At 37.0% G+C, this 17,365-nt stretch overlaps 1 protein-coding gene across 10 annotated transcripts in view; it reads left to right on the top strand.

Moving 5' to 3' along the window:
• Window positions 1-17,365, top strand: part of EPM2A (EPM2A glucan phosphatase, laforin) — a 298,299-nt gene that overhangs the window by 40,478 nt on the left and 240,456 nt on the right. For all 10 annotated transcript variants that reach the window (XR_012031351.1, XR_012031346.1, XR_012031344.1 and 7 more), the window contains one exon: window positions 11,278-11,452. Coding sequence is in view for 6 of the 10 variants with exons in the window: in XM_072826752.1 (XP_072682853.1) it covers window positions 11,278-11,452 (175 nt within the window). In the remaining 4 variants the exon portion in view is untranslated. The remainder of the gene's footprint in view (window positions 1-11,277; window positions 11,453-17,365) is intronic.

Raw genomic sequence — 17,365 nt, 5'->3', positions numbered from 1 at the left:
CCTGAAATCTGGCATTGTGATGCCCCCAGATATGGTTTTCTTTTTTAAAATTCCCCTGGCTATTCGGGGTCTTTTCTGATTCCACACAAATCTTAAAATAATTTGTTCTAACTCTCTGAAGAAAGTCCATGGTATTTTGATAGGGATTGCATTAAACGTGTATATTGCCCTGGGTAACATTGACATTTTCACAATATTAATTCTGCCAATCCATGAGCATGGAATATTTTTCCATCTCTTTGTGTCTTCCTCAATTTCTTTCAGAAGTGTTCTATAGTTTTGAGGGTATAGATCCTTTACATCTTTGGTGAGGTTTATTCCTAGGTATCTTATGCTTTTGGGTGCAATTGTAAATGGGATTGACTCCTTAATTTCTCTTTCTTCAGTCTCATTGTTAGTGTATAGAAATGCCACTGACTTCTGGGCATTGATTTTGTATCCTGCCACGCTACCGAATTGCTGTATGAGTTCTAGCAATCTTGGGGTGGAGACTTTTGGGTTTTCTATGTAGAGTATCATGTCATCGGCGAAGAGGGAGAGTTTGACTTCTTCTTTGCCAATTTGAATGCCTTTAATGTCTTTTTGTTGTCTGATTGCTGAGGCTAGGACTTCCAGTACTATGTTGAATAGCAGTGGTGAGAGTGGACATCCCTGTCTTGTTCCTGATCTTAGGGGAAAGGCTCCCAGTGCTTCCCCATTGAGAATGATATTTGCTGTAGGCTTTTCATAGATGGCTTTTAAGATGTCGAGGAATGTTCCCTCTATCCCTACACTCTGAAGAGTTTTGATCAGGAATGGATGCTGTATTTTGTCAAATGCTTTCTCTGCATCCAATGAGAGGATCATATGGTTCTTGGTTTTTCTCTTGCTGATATGATGAATCACATTGATTGTTTTACGGGTGTTGAACCAGCCTTGTGTCCCAGGGATAAATCCTACTTGGTCATGGTGAATAATTTTCTTAATGTATTGTTGGATCCTATTGGCCAGTATCTTGTTGAGAATTTTTGCATCCATGTTCATCAGGGATATTGGTCTGTAATTCTCCTTTTTGGCGGGGTCTTTGTCTGGCTTTGGAATTAAGGTGATGCTGGCTTCATAGAACGAATTTGGAAGTACTCCATCTCTTTCTATCTTTCCAAACAGCTTTAGGAGAATAGGTATGATTTCTTCTTTAAACGTTTGATAAAATTCTCCTGGGAAGCCATCTGGCCCTGGACTCTTGTGTCTTGGGAGGTTTTTGATGACTGCTTCAATTTCCTCCCTGGTTATTGGCCTGTTCAGGTTTTCTATTTCTTCCTGTTCCAGTTTTGGTAGTTTGTGGCTTTCCAGGAATGCGTCCATTTCTTCTAGATTGCCTAATTTATTGGCGTATAGCTGTTCATAATATGTTTTTAAAATCGTTTGTATTTCCTTGGTGTTGGTAGTGATCTCTCCTTTCTCATTCATGATTTTATTAATTTGAGTCTTCTCTCTCTTCTTTTTAATAAGGCTGGCTAATGGTTTATCTATCTTATTAATTCTTTCAAAGAACCAACTCCTGGTTCTGTTGATCTGTTCCACAGTTCTTCTGGTCTCGATTTCGTTGAGTTCTGCTCGAATCTTTATTAACTCCCTTCTTCTCTTGGGTGTAGGATCTATTTGCTGTTTTTTCTCTAGCTCCTTTATGTGTAAGGTTAGCTTTTGTATTTGAGTTCTTTCCAGTTTTTGAATGGATGCTTGTATTGCAATGTATTTCCCCCTTAGGACTGCTTTTGCTGCATCCCAAAGATTTTGAACGGTTGTATCTTCATTCTCATTAGTTTCCATGAATCTTTTTAATTCTTCCTTAATTTCCTGGTTGACCCTTTTATCTTTTAGCAGGATGGTCCTTAACCTCCATGTGTTTGAGGTCCTTCCAAACTTCTTGTTGTGATTTAGTTCTAATTTCAAGGCATTATGGTCCGAGAATATGCAGGGGACAATCCCAATCTTTTGGTATCGGTTCAGACCCGATTTGTGACCCAATATGTGGTCTATTCTGGAGAAAGTTCCATGTGCGCTTGAGAAGAATGTGTATTCAGTTGAGTTTGGATGTAAAGTTCTGTAGATATCTGTGAAATCCATCTGGTCCAGTGTATCATTTAAAGCTCTCGTTTCTTTGGAGATGTTTTGCTTAGAAGACCTATCGAGTATAGAAAGAGCTAGATTGAAGTCACCAAGTATAAGTGTATTATTATCTAAGTATTTCTTCACTTTGGTTAATAATTGATTTATATATTTGGCAGCTCCCACATTCGGAGCATATATATTGAGGATTGTTAAGTCTTCTTGTTGAATAGATCCTTTAAGTATGATATAGTGTCCCTCTTCATCTCTCACTACAGTCTTTGGGGTAAATTTTAGTTTATCTGATATAAGGATGGCTACCCCTGCTTTCTTTTGAGGACCATTCGAATGGTAAATGGTTCTCCAACCTTTTATTTTCAGGCTGTAGGTGTCCTTCTGTCTAAAATGAGTCTCTTGTAGACAGCAAATAGATGGGTCCTGCTTTTTTATCCAGTCTGAAACCCTGCGCCTTTTGATGGGGTCATTAAGCCCGTTCACATTCAGAGTTACTATTGAGAGATATGAGTTTAGTGTCATCATGATATCTATTCAGTCTTTGTTTTTGTGGACTGTTCCACTGAACTTCTTCTTAAAGGGGAATTTTAAGAGGCCCCCTTAAAATTTCTTGCAGAGCTGGTTTGGAGGTCACATATTCTTTTAGTTGCTGCCTGTCTTGGAAGCTCTTTATCTCTCCTTCCATTTTGAATGAGAGCCTTGCTGGATAAAGTATTCTTGGTTGCATGTTCTTCTCATTTAGGACCCTGAATATATCCTGCCAGCCCTTTCTGGCCTGCCAGGTCTCTGTGGAGAGGTCTGCTGTTACCCTAATACTCCTCCCCATAAAAGTCAGGGATTTCTTGTCTCTTGCTGCTTTAAGGATCTTCTCTTTATCTTTGGAATTTGCAAGCTTCACAATTAAATGTCGAGGTGTTGAACGGTTTTTATTGATTTTAGGGGGGGATCTCTCTATTTCCTGGATCTGAATGCCTGTTTCCCTTCCCAGATTAGGAAAGTTTTCAGCTAGAATTTGTTCAAATACATATTCTGGCCCTCTGTCCCTTTCGGCGCCCTCGGGAACCCCAATTAAACGTAGGTTTTTCTTCCTCAGGCTGTCGTTTATTTCCCTTAATCTATCTTCATGGTCTTTTAATTGTTTGTCTCTTTTTTCCTCAGTTTCCCTCTTTGCTATCAACTTGTCTTCTAGGTCACTCACTCGTTCTTCCACCTCGTTAACCCTCGTCGTTAGGACTTCTAGTTTGGATTGCATCTCATTCAATTGATTTTTAATTTCTGCCTGATTAGCTCTAAATTCTGCAGTCATGAAGTCTCTTGAGTCCTTTATACTTTTTTCTAGAGCCACCAGTAGCTGTATAATAGTGCTTCTGAATTGGCTTTCTGACATTGAATTGTAATCCAGATTTTGTAACTCTGTGGGAGAGAGGACTGTTTCTGATTCTTTCTTTTGAGGTGAGGTTTTCCTTCTAGTCATTTTGCTCAGTGCAGAGTGGCCAAAAGCAAGTTGTATTGGGAAAAAGAGAAAAAGAGAGGAGAGAAAGAAGGAAAGAAAAGAGAAAGAGAAAAAAAAAGGGAAGAAAAAGAAAAAAACAAAAACGAAAAAAAAAAAAAAGAAGAAGAAAAAGAGAAAGAAAAAGAAAGGAGAAAAAAAGGGGGTGGGGGAAGGAAACAAATCAAAAAGCAAAACAAAATAAAAACAAAAACAAAAACAAAAACAAACAAACAAAAAAAGAACCACCGGGGAGTATCTTCTGATTCTGTGTACTTTAAGTCCCTTGGCTTCTCCTGGAAGTTGTCCGTCTAGCTGGTCTTCTGGGGGAGGGGCCTGTTGTGCTGATTTTCAGGTGTTAGCAGTTGGGGGAGCTGCTGTGCCCCTGCCTGGTGCAGGGCTCGGTGGGGGTTGTTTGCCCCGTGAGGCCGCAGGAGGAACAGCCCCAGTGGCGGGGCAGCTCTGGAGCCCTGGATTCAGCTCCGGCAGGAACTCCGTCTGCAGGGCCTGGAGGCTCCGGGGCGGGGCCGCTGATCTGCTCAGCTGGGGCAGGAGCGTCCTCGCTGTCCTGGGCCCTCCCGGCCTCTGCCTGTCCCGGGGGAGGCGGGATCCTGGGCTGTGTCCCGGCGCCCTGTGCTCCGGAGCCTGCGCTGGTGGATTCGCGCTCCCGGGGCCGCGCAGCCCCCTCCGCGGAGCCGCCGCCCGAGCCCCTTCAGCTGCTCCCGCCGGGTCCCGCCGTGCGCGCTGCAGCCCTTAGGGAGCTCGGCGCACTCTCCTGGGCGCGCAGTTGCTGTTACTGTCCCAGGGAGCCCGAGGGCATCCCCGCCCTCCTGGGTCCTGCTCCACCTCCCTGGAGCCCCTTTCCGCCCGGGAAGGTCGGTGCAGCTCCTGCGTCTCCGGGACGGGGCTCTCCTGTCCTGGGGACACTCGCCCCGGCCTCAGCCCGGCTCCTCGCGGGGCCCCTCCCCCTCGGAGGCCTTTTGTTTCTTTATTTCTTTTTCCCCGTCTTCCTACCTTGATAGAAGCGCGAACTCTTCTCACTGTTGCATTCCAGCTGGTCTCTCTTTAAATCTCAGGCCGAATTCATAGATTTTCAGGATAATTTGAAGGTTTTCTAGGTAGTTTGGTGGAGACAGGTGATTTGGAGACCCTGCTCTTCCGCCATCTTGCTCCTCCCCCCCTCTAGGAGATTTTTAAAAATTATTATTGAATCCTTGTGATTTTCTTCATAGACAATCATGTCATCTGTAAATAAGTACAGTTTTCTTTCTTTATTTCGTTTATCTTTATATCAATGCCCTATGTTGAAGAGATTGTATAGAATTGGTATTGATTCTTCTTTAAACATTTGGTAGAATTGTTCATTGAAACTACATGCGCTTTGAGAGTTCTCTTTTGGGGGTTTTAAAATTACGTGTCCAATATCCTTAAGAGTTATAGGGATATTCAAATTATGTATTTCATATGAAATGAGTTTCGGTAATTTGTGGTTTGAAGATGGTTTATTTATTTGTATATTTATTTTTTAAGATTTTATTTATTTGAGAGCATGAGTGGGGGCTGGGGAGTGGGAGGCATAAGGAGAGGAAGAAGCAGACTCCCCACTGAGCAAAGAGTCCAAGATGCATGGAGCTTGATCTCAGGATCCTGAGACCATGACCTAAGCCAAAGGCAGACACTTAACTGACTGAGTCACCCAGGTGCCCTGGGGATGGTTCATTTCATCTAAGTTGTTAAATTATGTGTGTGTGTGTGTTTTTTAATAGTTTCTCTTATACTTTTGATACCTGGAAGGTCTTTAGTGATGTCCCTTCTTTCTTTCTCTCTTTTTCTTCCTTCCTTTAATAATTTGTGCCTTTTCTCACTTTTCTTTGCCAGTCTTGTTAGAGATTTGCCAGTTTTAGTGATCTTTTCAACAAATAAGCTATTTGTTTCATTGATTTTCTCTGATGTTTTTCTGCTTTTAATTTCATTGATTTCCATTCTCTATTCTTTCTTTCTTTCTGTTTGCCTTGGATTTATTTGGCTCTTCTTTTAATTTCTTGAAGTGGGGCTTAGATAATAGACTTGAAACTTTTCCTATTTTTACTGTATGCATTTAGTACTATTAATTTCCCTTACGGCATTGCTTTAGCTGTGCCCCAATATTTTGATATACATTATTTTGATTTTCACTCATTCCAATATATTTTTAATAACTTTGAGACTTCCTTTTGACCCATAGATTATTTAGAAGTATGTGTATTAATTTCCAATTATTTGAATATTATCCGATTATCTGTTATTGGTTTCCAGTTTGATTCTATTGATGTTGGAGAAAACATGTGTGATTTAATTCTAAAGTTTTGATATTTTCTTATGGTCCAGGATATGATTTATCTTGGTATATGTTCTGTACACACTTGAAAACATGCATTCTACTATTATTGGGTGGTGTGTTTTATAAATGTCAATTAGATTCCATTGGCTGATGGTAATATTGAGTTATTTTATTCTTTGTTGATTTTTTGTCTAGTTGTCCCATCAATTGTTGTAAGGGAGGTGTTGAAGTTTCCAACTATAATTCAAGACTTGCCTATTTTCTATTCAGTTGTCTTAGTTTTTGTTTCACATATTTTGCAGCTCTGTTTTTTGGTATGTACACCTTTAGAATTCTTATAGCACCTTGACAGATCGATACTTTTAACATCATATATTTTCTCTATATATCTCTAGTAATTTTCTTTGCTATGAAGGTTCTACTTTATATAATATTAATGGAACCACTGTGCTTTTTAAAAAATTTTTTTCATGGTATATCTTTTTCTACACTTTTACTCCCCACCTGCCTATAATTTGAAGTGAGTTTCTTCTAGACATAATTTTTTAAAAAGCCTACTCTGGGGGATCCCTGGGTGGCGCAGCGGTTTAGCGCCTGCCTTTGGCCCAGGGCGCGATCCTGGAGACCTGGGATCGAATCCCATATCGGGCTCCTGGTGCATGGAGCCTGCTTCTCCCTCTGCCTATGTCTCTGCCTCTCTCTCTCTCTCTCTCTCTGTGACTATCATAAAAAAAAAAAAAAAAAAAAAAAAAAAGCCTACTCTGCCACTCTCTGTTTTTTTTTTTTTTTTTTTTTTGCACTCTATATTTTATTTGGTGTATTTAGACTATTTATGTTTAATGTATTTATTGATTATGTTAGGACAAGTTTGTCTTTTTTTTGTTTGTTTTCGTTTTCTGGGTTTTTTCCTACCTTTATATTGGCATGTATAGTTCATATTTGAACATTTATTTTAGAATTTCAATTTGATTTACCTACATTTATACATACCTAACTTAACAGAATTGACTGGTGTCATTATTTTGTTCATTTGAATAAAGTCAAGGAATCTTACCTTCCTTTTTATCCTTTTGCACTTCTCCATATAATTGTCTTAATATTTCCTCCCAATACACGTAGAACCACATCAGGTAGCATTATAATTTTTGTTAGAAACCCAAAAGGAGAAGGAAAGTCTGTTGTTTTTACTCATATATTTGCTTACCCTTTTTGTCCTTCCTGATGTTTAATGATTTTCTTTCTGCTTAGAGATATCCTGCTACTCATTCATTTTAGAAACCTACTGATGTTAGCATTGTTGTTCTCCTCAATTGTTATTTTTCTCTGGCTACATTCACAATTTTTCCTTCATTTTTGGTTTTCATAAACTTAATTATGATATGTAGTTGCATGGATTTCTTTGTGTTTTTCCTGTGTGGAGTTTGCTCAGCTTCTTGAATCTGTAGGTTTATGTTTATTGGCAAGTTTGGAAAGTTCTTAGGCATTATCTTCTCAAATGTTTTTCACTTCACACTCTTCTCTCTTTTCAGAACTCCAATTACATGAATGTTAGATCTTTTGTTATAGTTCCATGGGTCTTTAAATTTCTATTCTTTTCTCAGCCTATTTTCTCTCCTTTGCTTAGTTTGAGTAATTTCTATTGTTCTACCTTGCAGCTTGCTGATTCTTTCTTCTGTCTCCTTCATTGTACTCTTGAGCCTATCCACTGAGGTTTTTATTTCAATTGTTGTCTTTTTTAGCTCTAAAATTTCCATTTGGCTCTTCTTTATGTTGTCTAGTTTTTGCCGAGACTTTCTATTTTTTCACTTGTTTCAAATGTGTTTTAATGGGTTGTTGAAGCTTAAAATCTTTTTCAGATAATTCTAACATCTCTGTTATCTTGATGTTGGCATCTTTCAAGCATTTAAAAATTTTCAGTTTGAGACGTTTGTGATTTTTGATATAATGAATGACTCTGTTGAAACCTGGACATTTTGAGTATTGTATAATGTGACCCTGAATCTTATTCAAATCTTCTGGTTTAACTGGATTCCTCTAGCACTGCTCCAGGAGGAGAGTGGGAGTGCTACCTCATTACCCAGGTTCCCCATCCATTGACAACTGAAGGGATTGAACTATTACTACTGAGTGGTGTGGGAGTTCCAGCTCTCCATTAGGCCTCCACTGATATCTCCTTGGATGAAAGAAATAGAAGTGTTTTGTTACTTCTCCTAAAACATATATGTGTAAAAATGAATAATTCAAAAACCTAATTCCAGGAGTGAAGACTTCTTAAGAAGTTGATGTTATGTAAATAATTTTTCTTGAACATCATAATTTATGTGTATTTGAGCTCCTCAAAAGTAGTATTTATTTAAGTTGTTACATTTAAATTGTAAGTCTAGTGGTGCCTAGGTGGCTCAGTTGGTTAGGCATCTGACTCTTGGCTTCAACTCAGGTCATGGTCTCAGGATTTTGAGATATCAGACCTGCACCCTCCTCACAATTGGGCTCTGTGCTCAGCATGGAGTCTGCTTAGGATTCTCCTTCTCCCTCTCTCTCTGCTCCTCTCCTCACTTGGTCTTGCTATCTCTCAAATAGATAAATAAATAAATAAATAAATAAATAAATAAATAAATAAGATTTTAAATTGTCATAAGTCTAGGGGCACCTGGCTGGCTCAGTTGGTAGAGCATCCAACTGTTGGTAGAGCACCCAACTGTTGATATCAGGGTCATGAGTTCAAGCTCCACACTGGGCATGGAGCCTACTTAAAATTAAAAGTAAACAAACAAATAAATTGCTGTAAGTCTATTTTACTGATATTATACTGAACAGTGGGAGCTGCAGATATTCTTTTATTAAACCAAAAAGTAATAAATACTTGTGCTTTGTGACAAATCCAACAAATTCAGAATAAATTGGTCCTCTTCATCCCAGTTCCATTCTCCAGATGTAACTATTAACAGTCAGACATGCATTCACCCAATTTTTAGTCTTTATTTACACTTAAAAAAAAAGATTTTATTTATCTATTCATGAAAGACAGAGAGAGAGAGAGAGACAGAGAGATAGGCAGAGGGAGAAGCAGTCTCCATGCAGGGAGCCCGATGTGGAACTTGATCCTGGGACTCCAGGATCAGGCCATGAGCTGAAGGCAGACACTTAACCACTGAGCCACCCATGAGTCCCTTATTTACACTTTCAATCATGTTTCCCCACTTCACTTACTCACTACCAGTCTTTCTCTCCATTTTCTCTTTCAATGTAATCTTTGTAAGCTCATTCTTCTTTATCCAGCTATTAAATGTTGGGATGCTTTCAAACTTGGGTCTAGAAACCTTTTCTTCTACATCACTATTGTTTTTCTTTGTGACTCATCTATATCCTTGCCTTAACTGCCATTTACACTTAGAGAACTCATACATTTATTTCATACAAATATTTCATATCTTAGTGAATGGTACCACTATATATTGAGTTCTCTTTGCCATAAGCCTAGAGTTATTTTTGGTTCTTTTTCTCCTTCACCTCTAATGTCCAGTTAATCACCATGCCCTGTGGTTTTTCCTTCTTAAATCTTTCCACTCCTTTCCATTACTACCTCTAGGCTTTCATCATCTGTCTAGGCTAGAGCACTAGTTTCCTAAATGGACTTTTTGCTTTAATCTCATTGCATTTGAATTAACATTTTTTTAAAAGATTTCATTTATTTATTCATGAGAGACACACACACACAGAGAGGCAGAGACACAGGCAGAGGGAGAAGCAGGCTCCATGCAGGGAGCCCAACGCAGGACTTGATCCCAGGTCTCCAGGATCACGCCCTGGGCTGAAGGCGGCACTAAACTGCTGAGCCACCCGGGCTGCCCCTGAATTAAATTTTTACTCTGTAACCAGAGAGATAATTTCAAAACAAAAATTTAGTCATGTTACCTGCCTACTTAAAATATTTCATTTTTTTTGTTTTTCCTATGGTAAATACCGAAATCCTTAACATGACCTAGAACAAGGTAGATCATGTAGTTAACTTTTAATAAGTATTTGTGGGAAAATGAATAGATGAACTTTCATAGTTTAGAGTATGTGCTATTAAAATAGTATTGTTACACACATGTATCTCTATGTATCTTTTAAAATTCTTGTTATATTTCTATTTGATATGTTTCTAGAAGTGGGGTTGCTGGTATAGCTTTGTTTTCATCTATGAAATATAAAGGGTAAAGGACTAGTCGGTGTAGTGTCTTGTAGCCATCAAGAGAAAGAGTCTGATCAAGGAAGATCAGTGATGATTTATTAAGGGAGCTACCATCTTGTATCTCCCACCTGATGAAAGGGAGTTATATCCTAAAGAATTGTCCAATGACTTAAGGATTTTTTGCCTTTGAGATTTTTTGCCAAATAACTTTAGGTAAAATATTTTGTAAGACAGAGCAAGGAACAAATACGTCAGATTTTCATATTTGTAACAAGTGTGACTTATTCCTATCTTTATTTTGCTTACATGTTTTTTGTATTAAAGACTATATTCAGAAATTAGGTAGTTTAAGGAAAGGAATGATTTGAAATGGTGTGGTCACATAAGAAGGGCAAATAGAAATAATTTATGAATTATAATTTCGTAGAAATAAAGGATCTGTTTACTAGTGTAGTAGATACTGGGCAGAATGTGATATAGGCAAATAGTGTTTTCAGAGGTGTGCTCTTCCTTCTCTGTCTCTTTTGGTTCATTCCGTGGAGGGAGGATGGTGTGTGGTGGTGCTTATAAAGTAGGCATAAAACAGTATGAAGGCATCAAATGCCTGAAAGATGGGGAACTAAAGGTATCAGTTTGCTCCTAGCCCAGCACTTGCCAGTTTTGTGACCTTGAACAAGGTAGCTAATCTCTGTGATACTTAGTTTCCCAACTGAAAATAGTACTAACCACTAATTTTCATGCAGACTAGGTTGGATGTGATCATTTGTTTTATTATTTATTAATGTATTTATTTTAATAATTCATTTGTTTGAGCTGATACTGAAATAGTTTATTACTGATTCTTTTTATTACTGATTTTAGTTATGAATTTGCATACCAGAAAGATAAAAAGGCTGCAAAATGACTCACAATGGGTGGTTAGGGTACTGAGAGGTATCACTAAACTCTGAGAGTTAATGCTTTTAGAAATATGCATGTATTCAAAGGGAGCACAGAGCTCTATGAAATTTGTATGTAACTACAATTTTTTGTCTGTTTTTCTCCTCTAGTCCATTCTTTGTTCATACTGAAATGTGTAGATTAAGCAGCTTTATTTTCTTCTTCCTATTAATTTTGCATCAGTTACTTTGTGGCTATTTAAGCAAAACATTCACTTAATTGCTCTGTTTGTCTTTCTTCTTGTTCCAGGCAATGGACCTCACCATGACCGTTGCTGTACTTATAATGAAAACAACTTGGTAGATGGTGTTTACTGTCTCCCAATAGGACACTGGATTGAGGCCACTGGGCACACCAATGAGATGAAGCACACCACAGACTTCTATTTTAATATTGCAGGCCACCAAGCCATGCATTATTCAAGGTAAAAATAGTGCCATGTTTATAAGCATAGAAGTAGGACAAGAGGTAGTATTAGGACAATGGAAGTGTTGACTGTGTTCAAAACAGCAGTGTCTCCCTTTGGAGGGGTTATAGGCCTGCAGTATTTTAAGGAGATAAATTACAGTGAATCAGTATGTGAGCTTTTCTGGTTCTAGATGTGAAGGATCCTTTGTATAGAATTTTTTTTTATTAATTACATATTCTGGCATCAAGTTATTTTGACCAGATTGCAGTTAGTCAGTCTTTCTATTTACATAGTAATTCCTAGATCAGCATTGATTTTTTTATGCTACTGATGAACATGGAAACAAAAACTGGTGTCTCTTTTAAGCTTTTATTCAGATATATTTGTGAAAATGTAGGCATACAACTAGGTTAGATATGACCATTTACTCTATTATTTAGTAGTATATATATTTTTTTATTTTATTTGTTATGCCAGCAACATGTGCCATAATAAAAATTCAAACAAAAAGGATGCTAACTGCAAAGTAAGGTTCAATACACTCTTCTTCATTACTGCTCATCAGAAGTAATTATTTCCAATGATTTTATGGTTAGTTTTTCTGAAGTTTAATTCCAAGTCTTAAATAATATTCATATACTTTATTTGTTAATGTATCAATTTTAAAAATAGCTATTGTTTCCCATCTATGGCATGAAAGATATTAAGCTCACTTATACTTATTTTCTTTCCCCAGTCCCAATTCCTACCAACTTATTAAAAACATTCTTTGTTATTTAACATAGAAATTCTATGTTTTGACCCATAAATTTTTGACAGTGCCTCTTGATTTCCTACTAGGTAAGTTCCTGTATTACCCAGGAAAATACCTGTGTATTTTCTTCCACATCTACTTCTACCTATTAACTCCTGTTTTGCATTATTTTCACATTTTCATGGTTTATGGTTAAATCATCAAACTATAAAAGACATAGGCAGAGGGAGAAGCAGGCTCTCTGCGCGGAGCCCAATGTGGGACTTGATCCCAGGACCTGGGATCACGACCTGGGCCAAAGACAGACACTCAGCCACTGAGCCATCCAGGTGCTTGACCTTTCCATTTTTGTTGTTAGTTTTAAATATAAGTTGAAATTCTTAGTTGTTCGTATTTATTATTGGAAAGGATACACTTTCATGTGTATAACATGATTTAATATTGGTATACACTGTGAAATGATCACCATAGTAAGTCTAGTTTCCTTTGTCACTGGAGAAGTTACATAATAAACATATGATATTATTTTTTTAAAGACTTTATTTATTTATTTGTGAGAGACAGAGAGAGAGAGAGAGGCAGAGACATAGGCAGAGGGAGAAGCAGGCTCCATGCAGGGAGCCTGACGTGGGACTCGATCTCAGGACTCCAGGATCACACCCTGAGTCAAAGGCAGATGCTCAACTGCTGAGCCACCCAGGCATCCCTACATATGATAATATTGACTATAGTCACCATGCTGTACGTTACATCCCTATGACTTATTTATTTTATGACTATAAGTTTGCACCTTTTAACTCTTTTCTCCCATATCACTCTACCTCCTAACCCTTCCCCATCAATATGTTCTCTTCATCTATGAGTTATGTTTTGTTTTGTTTGTTTTGTTTTGTTTTTTAGATTCCACATGTAAGTGAAATCATACTGTGTCTTTTTCTCTGTCTTATTTCAGTCAGCATACTCTCAAGTTATAGCCATGTTGTCGCAAATGAAGATTTGATTCTTTTTTTATAGTTGAGTAGTATTCCATTGTGTGTTATCTGTGTGTATGTATGTATGTGTATGTGAGATAATCATGTCTTTTTCCATTCATCCATCAGTAGACATTGGTTCTTTCCACATCTTGGCTATTGTGGATAATACTGCAATGAACATAGGGATGCATATATGTTTTTGAATTAATGTTTTCATATTTTTAGATAAATAACCAGAAGTGGAATTGCTGGATCATATGGTACTTCTATTTTAGTTATTTCCATACTTTCTTCCACAGTGGCTACACAAATTTGCATTCCCACCAACAGTGAATGAGGGTTCCCTTTTTTCCTTTTTTTAAAAAAGATTTTATTTATTTATTCACAAGAGACACGAGAGAGAGAGAAAGAGAGAGAGAGGCAGAGTGAGGAGAAGCAGGCTCCTCGCAAGGAGCCCAATGTGAGACTCTGTCTCAGATCCCAGAATTATGCCCTTTGGCATGAGCCCAAGGCAGATGCTCAACCATTGAGCCACCCAGGCGTCCCAAGGTTCCCTTTTTCTTTTCTTTTCTTTTCTTTTCTTTTCTTTTCTTTTCTTTTCTTTTCTTTTCTTTTTTTTCTTTTCTTTCTTTTCTTTTTCTTTTTCTTTCTTTTCTTTTCTTCCTTTCCTTTCCTTTCCTTTCCTTTCCTTTCCTTTCCTTTCCTTTCCTTTTTTTCTTTTCTTTTCTTTTCTCTTTTTCTTCTTCTTTCTTTCTTTCTTTTCTTTCTTTCTTTCTTTCTTTCTTTCTTTCTTTCTTTCTTTCTTTCTTTTTCTTTCCTTCTTTTCTTTTTTTAAAGATTTTATTTATTTATTCATGAGAGACAGAGACACAGGCAGAGGGAAAAGCAGGTTCCATGCAGGGAGCCCGAAGTGAGACTCGATTCCGGGTCTCCAGGATCACACTCCGGGCTGCAGGCGGCGGTAAACCACTGCGCCATCGGCGCTGTCCCCTTTTTTCTATGTCCTCACTACGCTTGTTATTTCTTGTCTTTTTTATAGCAACCATTCTAACCTGTTAGCATATCTCATTGTGATTTTTTAAAAATTATTTATTTATTCATGAGAGACACAGAGAGAAAGAGGCGGAGGGAGAAGCAAGCTCCATGCAGGGAGCCTGACACGGCATTTGATCCTGGGTCTCCAGGATCACACCCTGGGCTGAAGGCCCTGCTAAACCAGTAAGCCACCCAGGCTGCCCATCTCATTGTGATTTCGATTGCATCTGTGTTCATCACATTCTAGCAGATGTTAGCAGGATATCTCATTGTGATTTTGATTTGCATCTGTGTTCATCAGAGAGATTGGCCTGTAATTCTCTTTTTTTGTGGTGTTCTTGTCTGATTTTGGTACTAGGATAATCCTGGCCTTGGAAAATGCTCTTGGAAGAAATCTTCATATTCAATTTTTTAGAAGAATTTGAGAAGGATAGATATGAAAATTTCTTTGAATGTTTGGTAGAATTCACTGGTGAGGCCTCTGGTCTTGGACTTTGTTTAATTGGGGGGTTTTTGATTACTGATTCAATCTCCTTGCTAGTAATTAGTGTATTCAGATTTTCTATTTCTTCATGATTCAGTCTTAAAAGATTCTGTTTCAAGGAATTTACCCACTTTGTCTCAGTTGTCAATTCGTTGTCATATAATTTTTCATAATAGTCCTTTATGATTTTTTATATTTCTTTGGTATCATTTATAACTTTCCCTCTTTCATTTCGGAAGTTATTTATTTAAGACTTCTCCCTCTTTTTTAAAGTGAGTCTAGCTAAGGGTTTATCAAATTAAATTTTTTTTTCAAAGAACCAACTCTTAGTTTATTTTTTTCTATTGTCTTTTTAGTTTTTGTTTCATTGATCTCTTTTCTGAGCTTTAGTTCCTTCCTTTTACTAATTCAGGGTTTCAATTTTTCCTTTTTTTTTTTTTTCTAATTACTTAGGTGTAATGTTTGCTTATTTGGATTTTTCTTATGTCTTGAGGTTAGCCTATATCACTATGAATTTTCCTCTTAGAACTACTTTTGCTATAGATCATAGATATTGGTATATTGTATTGTAATTCTCGTTTGCCTCGAGGTATTTTTTTATTTCTCCTTTTCTTTCTTTGTTGACTCATTTGTTCAGTTTTCTTTTTGTGATTAATTTCTAGTTTCATATCATTGTGGTCTGAAAAAATGTTTTGTATGATTTCAATCTTTTTAAATTTGTTGAGACTTGTTTTGTGGCTGGATTATGATCTACCCCAGAGAATGTTCCATGTGCACTTGAGAAGAATGTGTATTTTGCTACTTTTGCATGGAATATTCTGTATATAGTGGAGTATTAAATTCTATTATTATTGTATTATCTTGCCAGATTTTTCCCTTTATCATTATGTAATGCCCATCTTTGTCTTTTATTTCATTCTTTGTTTTAAAGTTTATTTTATCTGCTGTAAATAGAGCTACCTCAGGTTTCTTTTGGTATCCACTTGCATGAAATATCTTTATCCTTTCAGTTTCAGTTTGTGTATGTCTGTATATCTGAGGTGAGTCACTTGTAGGCAGCAAATAGATGGGTCTTGATTTTTAATCTATGTATTTTGGTTAGAGAATTTATGTGAAAGTAATTATAGATAGATATTCTTTTGTCAGTTGTTTTCTGTTTTATAGTTTCTTTCTATTCCTTTCTTTTCTTACTCTCTTCTCTTGTGATGTGATGACTTTCTGTAGTGTTATGTTTAGGTTCCCTTCTTATTTTTTGTGTATTTGCTATTGGTTGTTGCTTTGTGATAACCATGAGGCTTACATCTATCAATCTATCTATATTTGTGCCAGTCTATTTTGAGTTGATAGTGAGTTAAGTTTGAATGCAGTCTAAAACTCTACATAATTTATTGCCCCCCATGTTTTATGTTTTTTTTTTTTTTTAAGATTTTATTTATTTATTCATGAGAAACACAGAGGAGAGGCAGAGACACAGGCAGAGGGAGAAGGTAAAGCAGGCTCCATGCAGGGAACCTGATGCAGGACTTGATCCCGGGTCTCCAGGATCACGCCCTGGGCTGAAAGCAGTGCTAAACTTCTGGGCCACCGGACTGCACATGGTTTATGTTTTTGATGTCACATTTGACACCTTTTTATTTTGTGTATACCTTAACTAATTTTTCATTACTTTTACTACCTTTGTCTTTTTAACTTCATGCTAGCTTTTTAAGTGATTAGTACACTTCTTTTACTCTATATTTATTTTTAACAGATTTTTACTTTCATATGTTTTCTTATAACTAATTAATGTCCTTTATTTTTAGCTTAAAGAAGTCCATTTAACATTTCTTATAAGGCTGGTTTAGTTTTTGCTTGTCTGTAAAACTTTTAATCTTTTTTTTAATTCTGAGTGAATAATCTTGCCAGGTAGAGAGCATTTTTGGTTAGAAGTTTTTTGCTTTTAGGACTTTAAATATATCATGCCACTTTTCTCTGGCCTGCAAAGTTTTTGCTGAAAAATCTGCTGATAGTCGTGTGTGTGTGTTTGTGTGTGTGTGTGTGTGAGTGTGTGTAGTTTCCCTTGTATGTAATAATACAAGTTTCCCTTGTATTATTTTTCTCTTGTTACTTTTACAATTCTCTTTTTGTCTTTAACTTTTGATTATAAGTTATTTGATTAAAATTAATTAACATTTTAATTATAACATGTCTTGCTATACATCTCTTTGAGTTCTTCTTGGAAATTTCTTGACTTCCTAGATATGGATGTTTGTTTCCTTCCCCGGGTTAAGGAAGTTTACAGCCATTATTTCTTTAAATAGGTTCTGTCCCTTTACCTCCCTTCCTTCTGGGACCACTGTAAGAAGAATGTTGTTCCTCTTGATGTTGTCCTATAGATACCTTAAGCTGTTTAAACTTAAAAAAAATTTTTTTTCTGCTCTGTTTAGGAGCATTCCACTATTCTGTTTTCTATGTCAATGATCCTTTCTTCTGCTTCATCTAGTTTGCTATTGAGCCACTCAATAGTGTATTTTTCACTTCATTTATTGTATTCTGTAGCTCTGTGGCTTCTGTTTGGTACTTTCTTCTATTTTCCATCACTTACTTGAAGTTTTCTATGTTCATTCATTCTTCCAAGATTGGTGAGGATCTTTATGACCTCTTTATCAGGTGATTTACTTGTCTTTATTTCAGTAAGGTTT

This window comes from Canis lupus, chromosome 1 (genome assembly GCF_048164855.1).
Source record: "Canis lupus baileyi chromosome 1, mCanLup2.hap1, whole genome shotgun sequence".
NCBI lineage: Eukaryota > Metazoa > Chordata > Mammalia > Carnivora > Canidae > Canis > Canis lupus.
The sequence above is the reverse complement of the archived record's forward strand: the minus strand, read 5'-3'. Positions and strand labels throughout refer to the sequence as shown.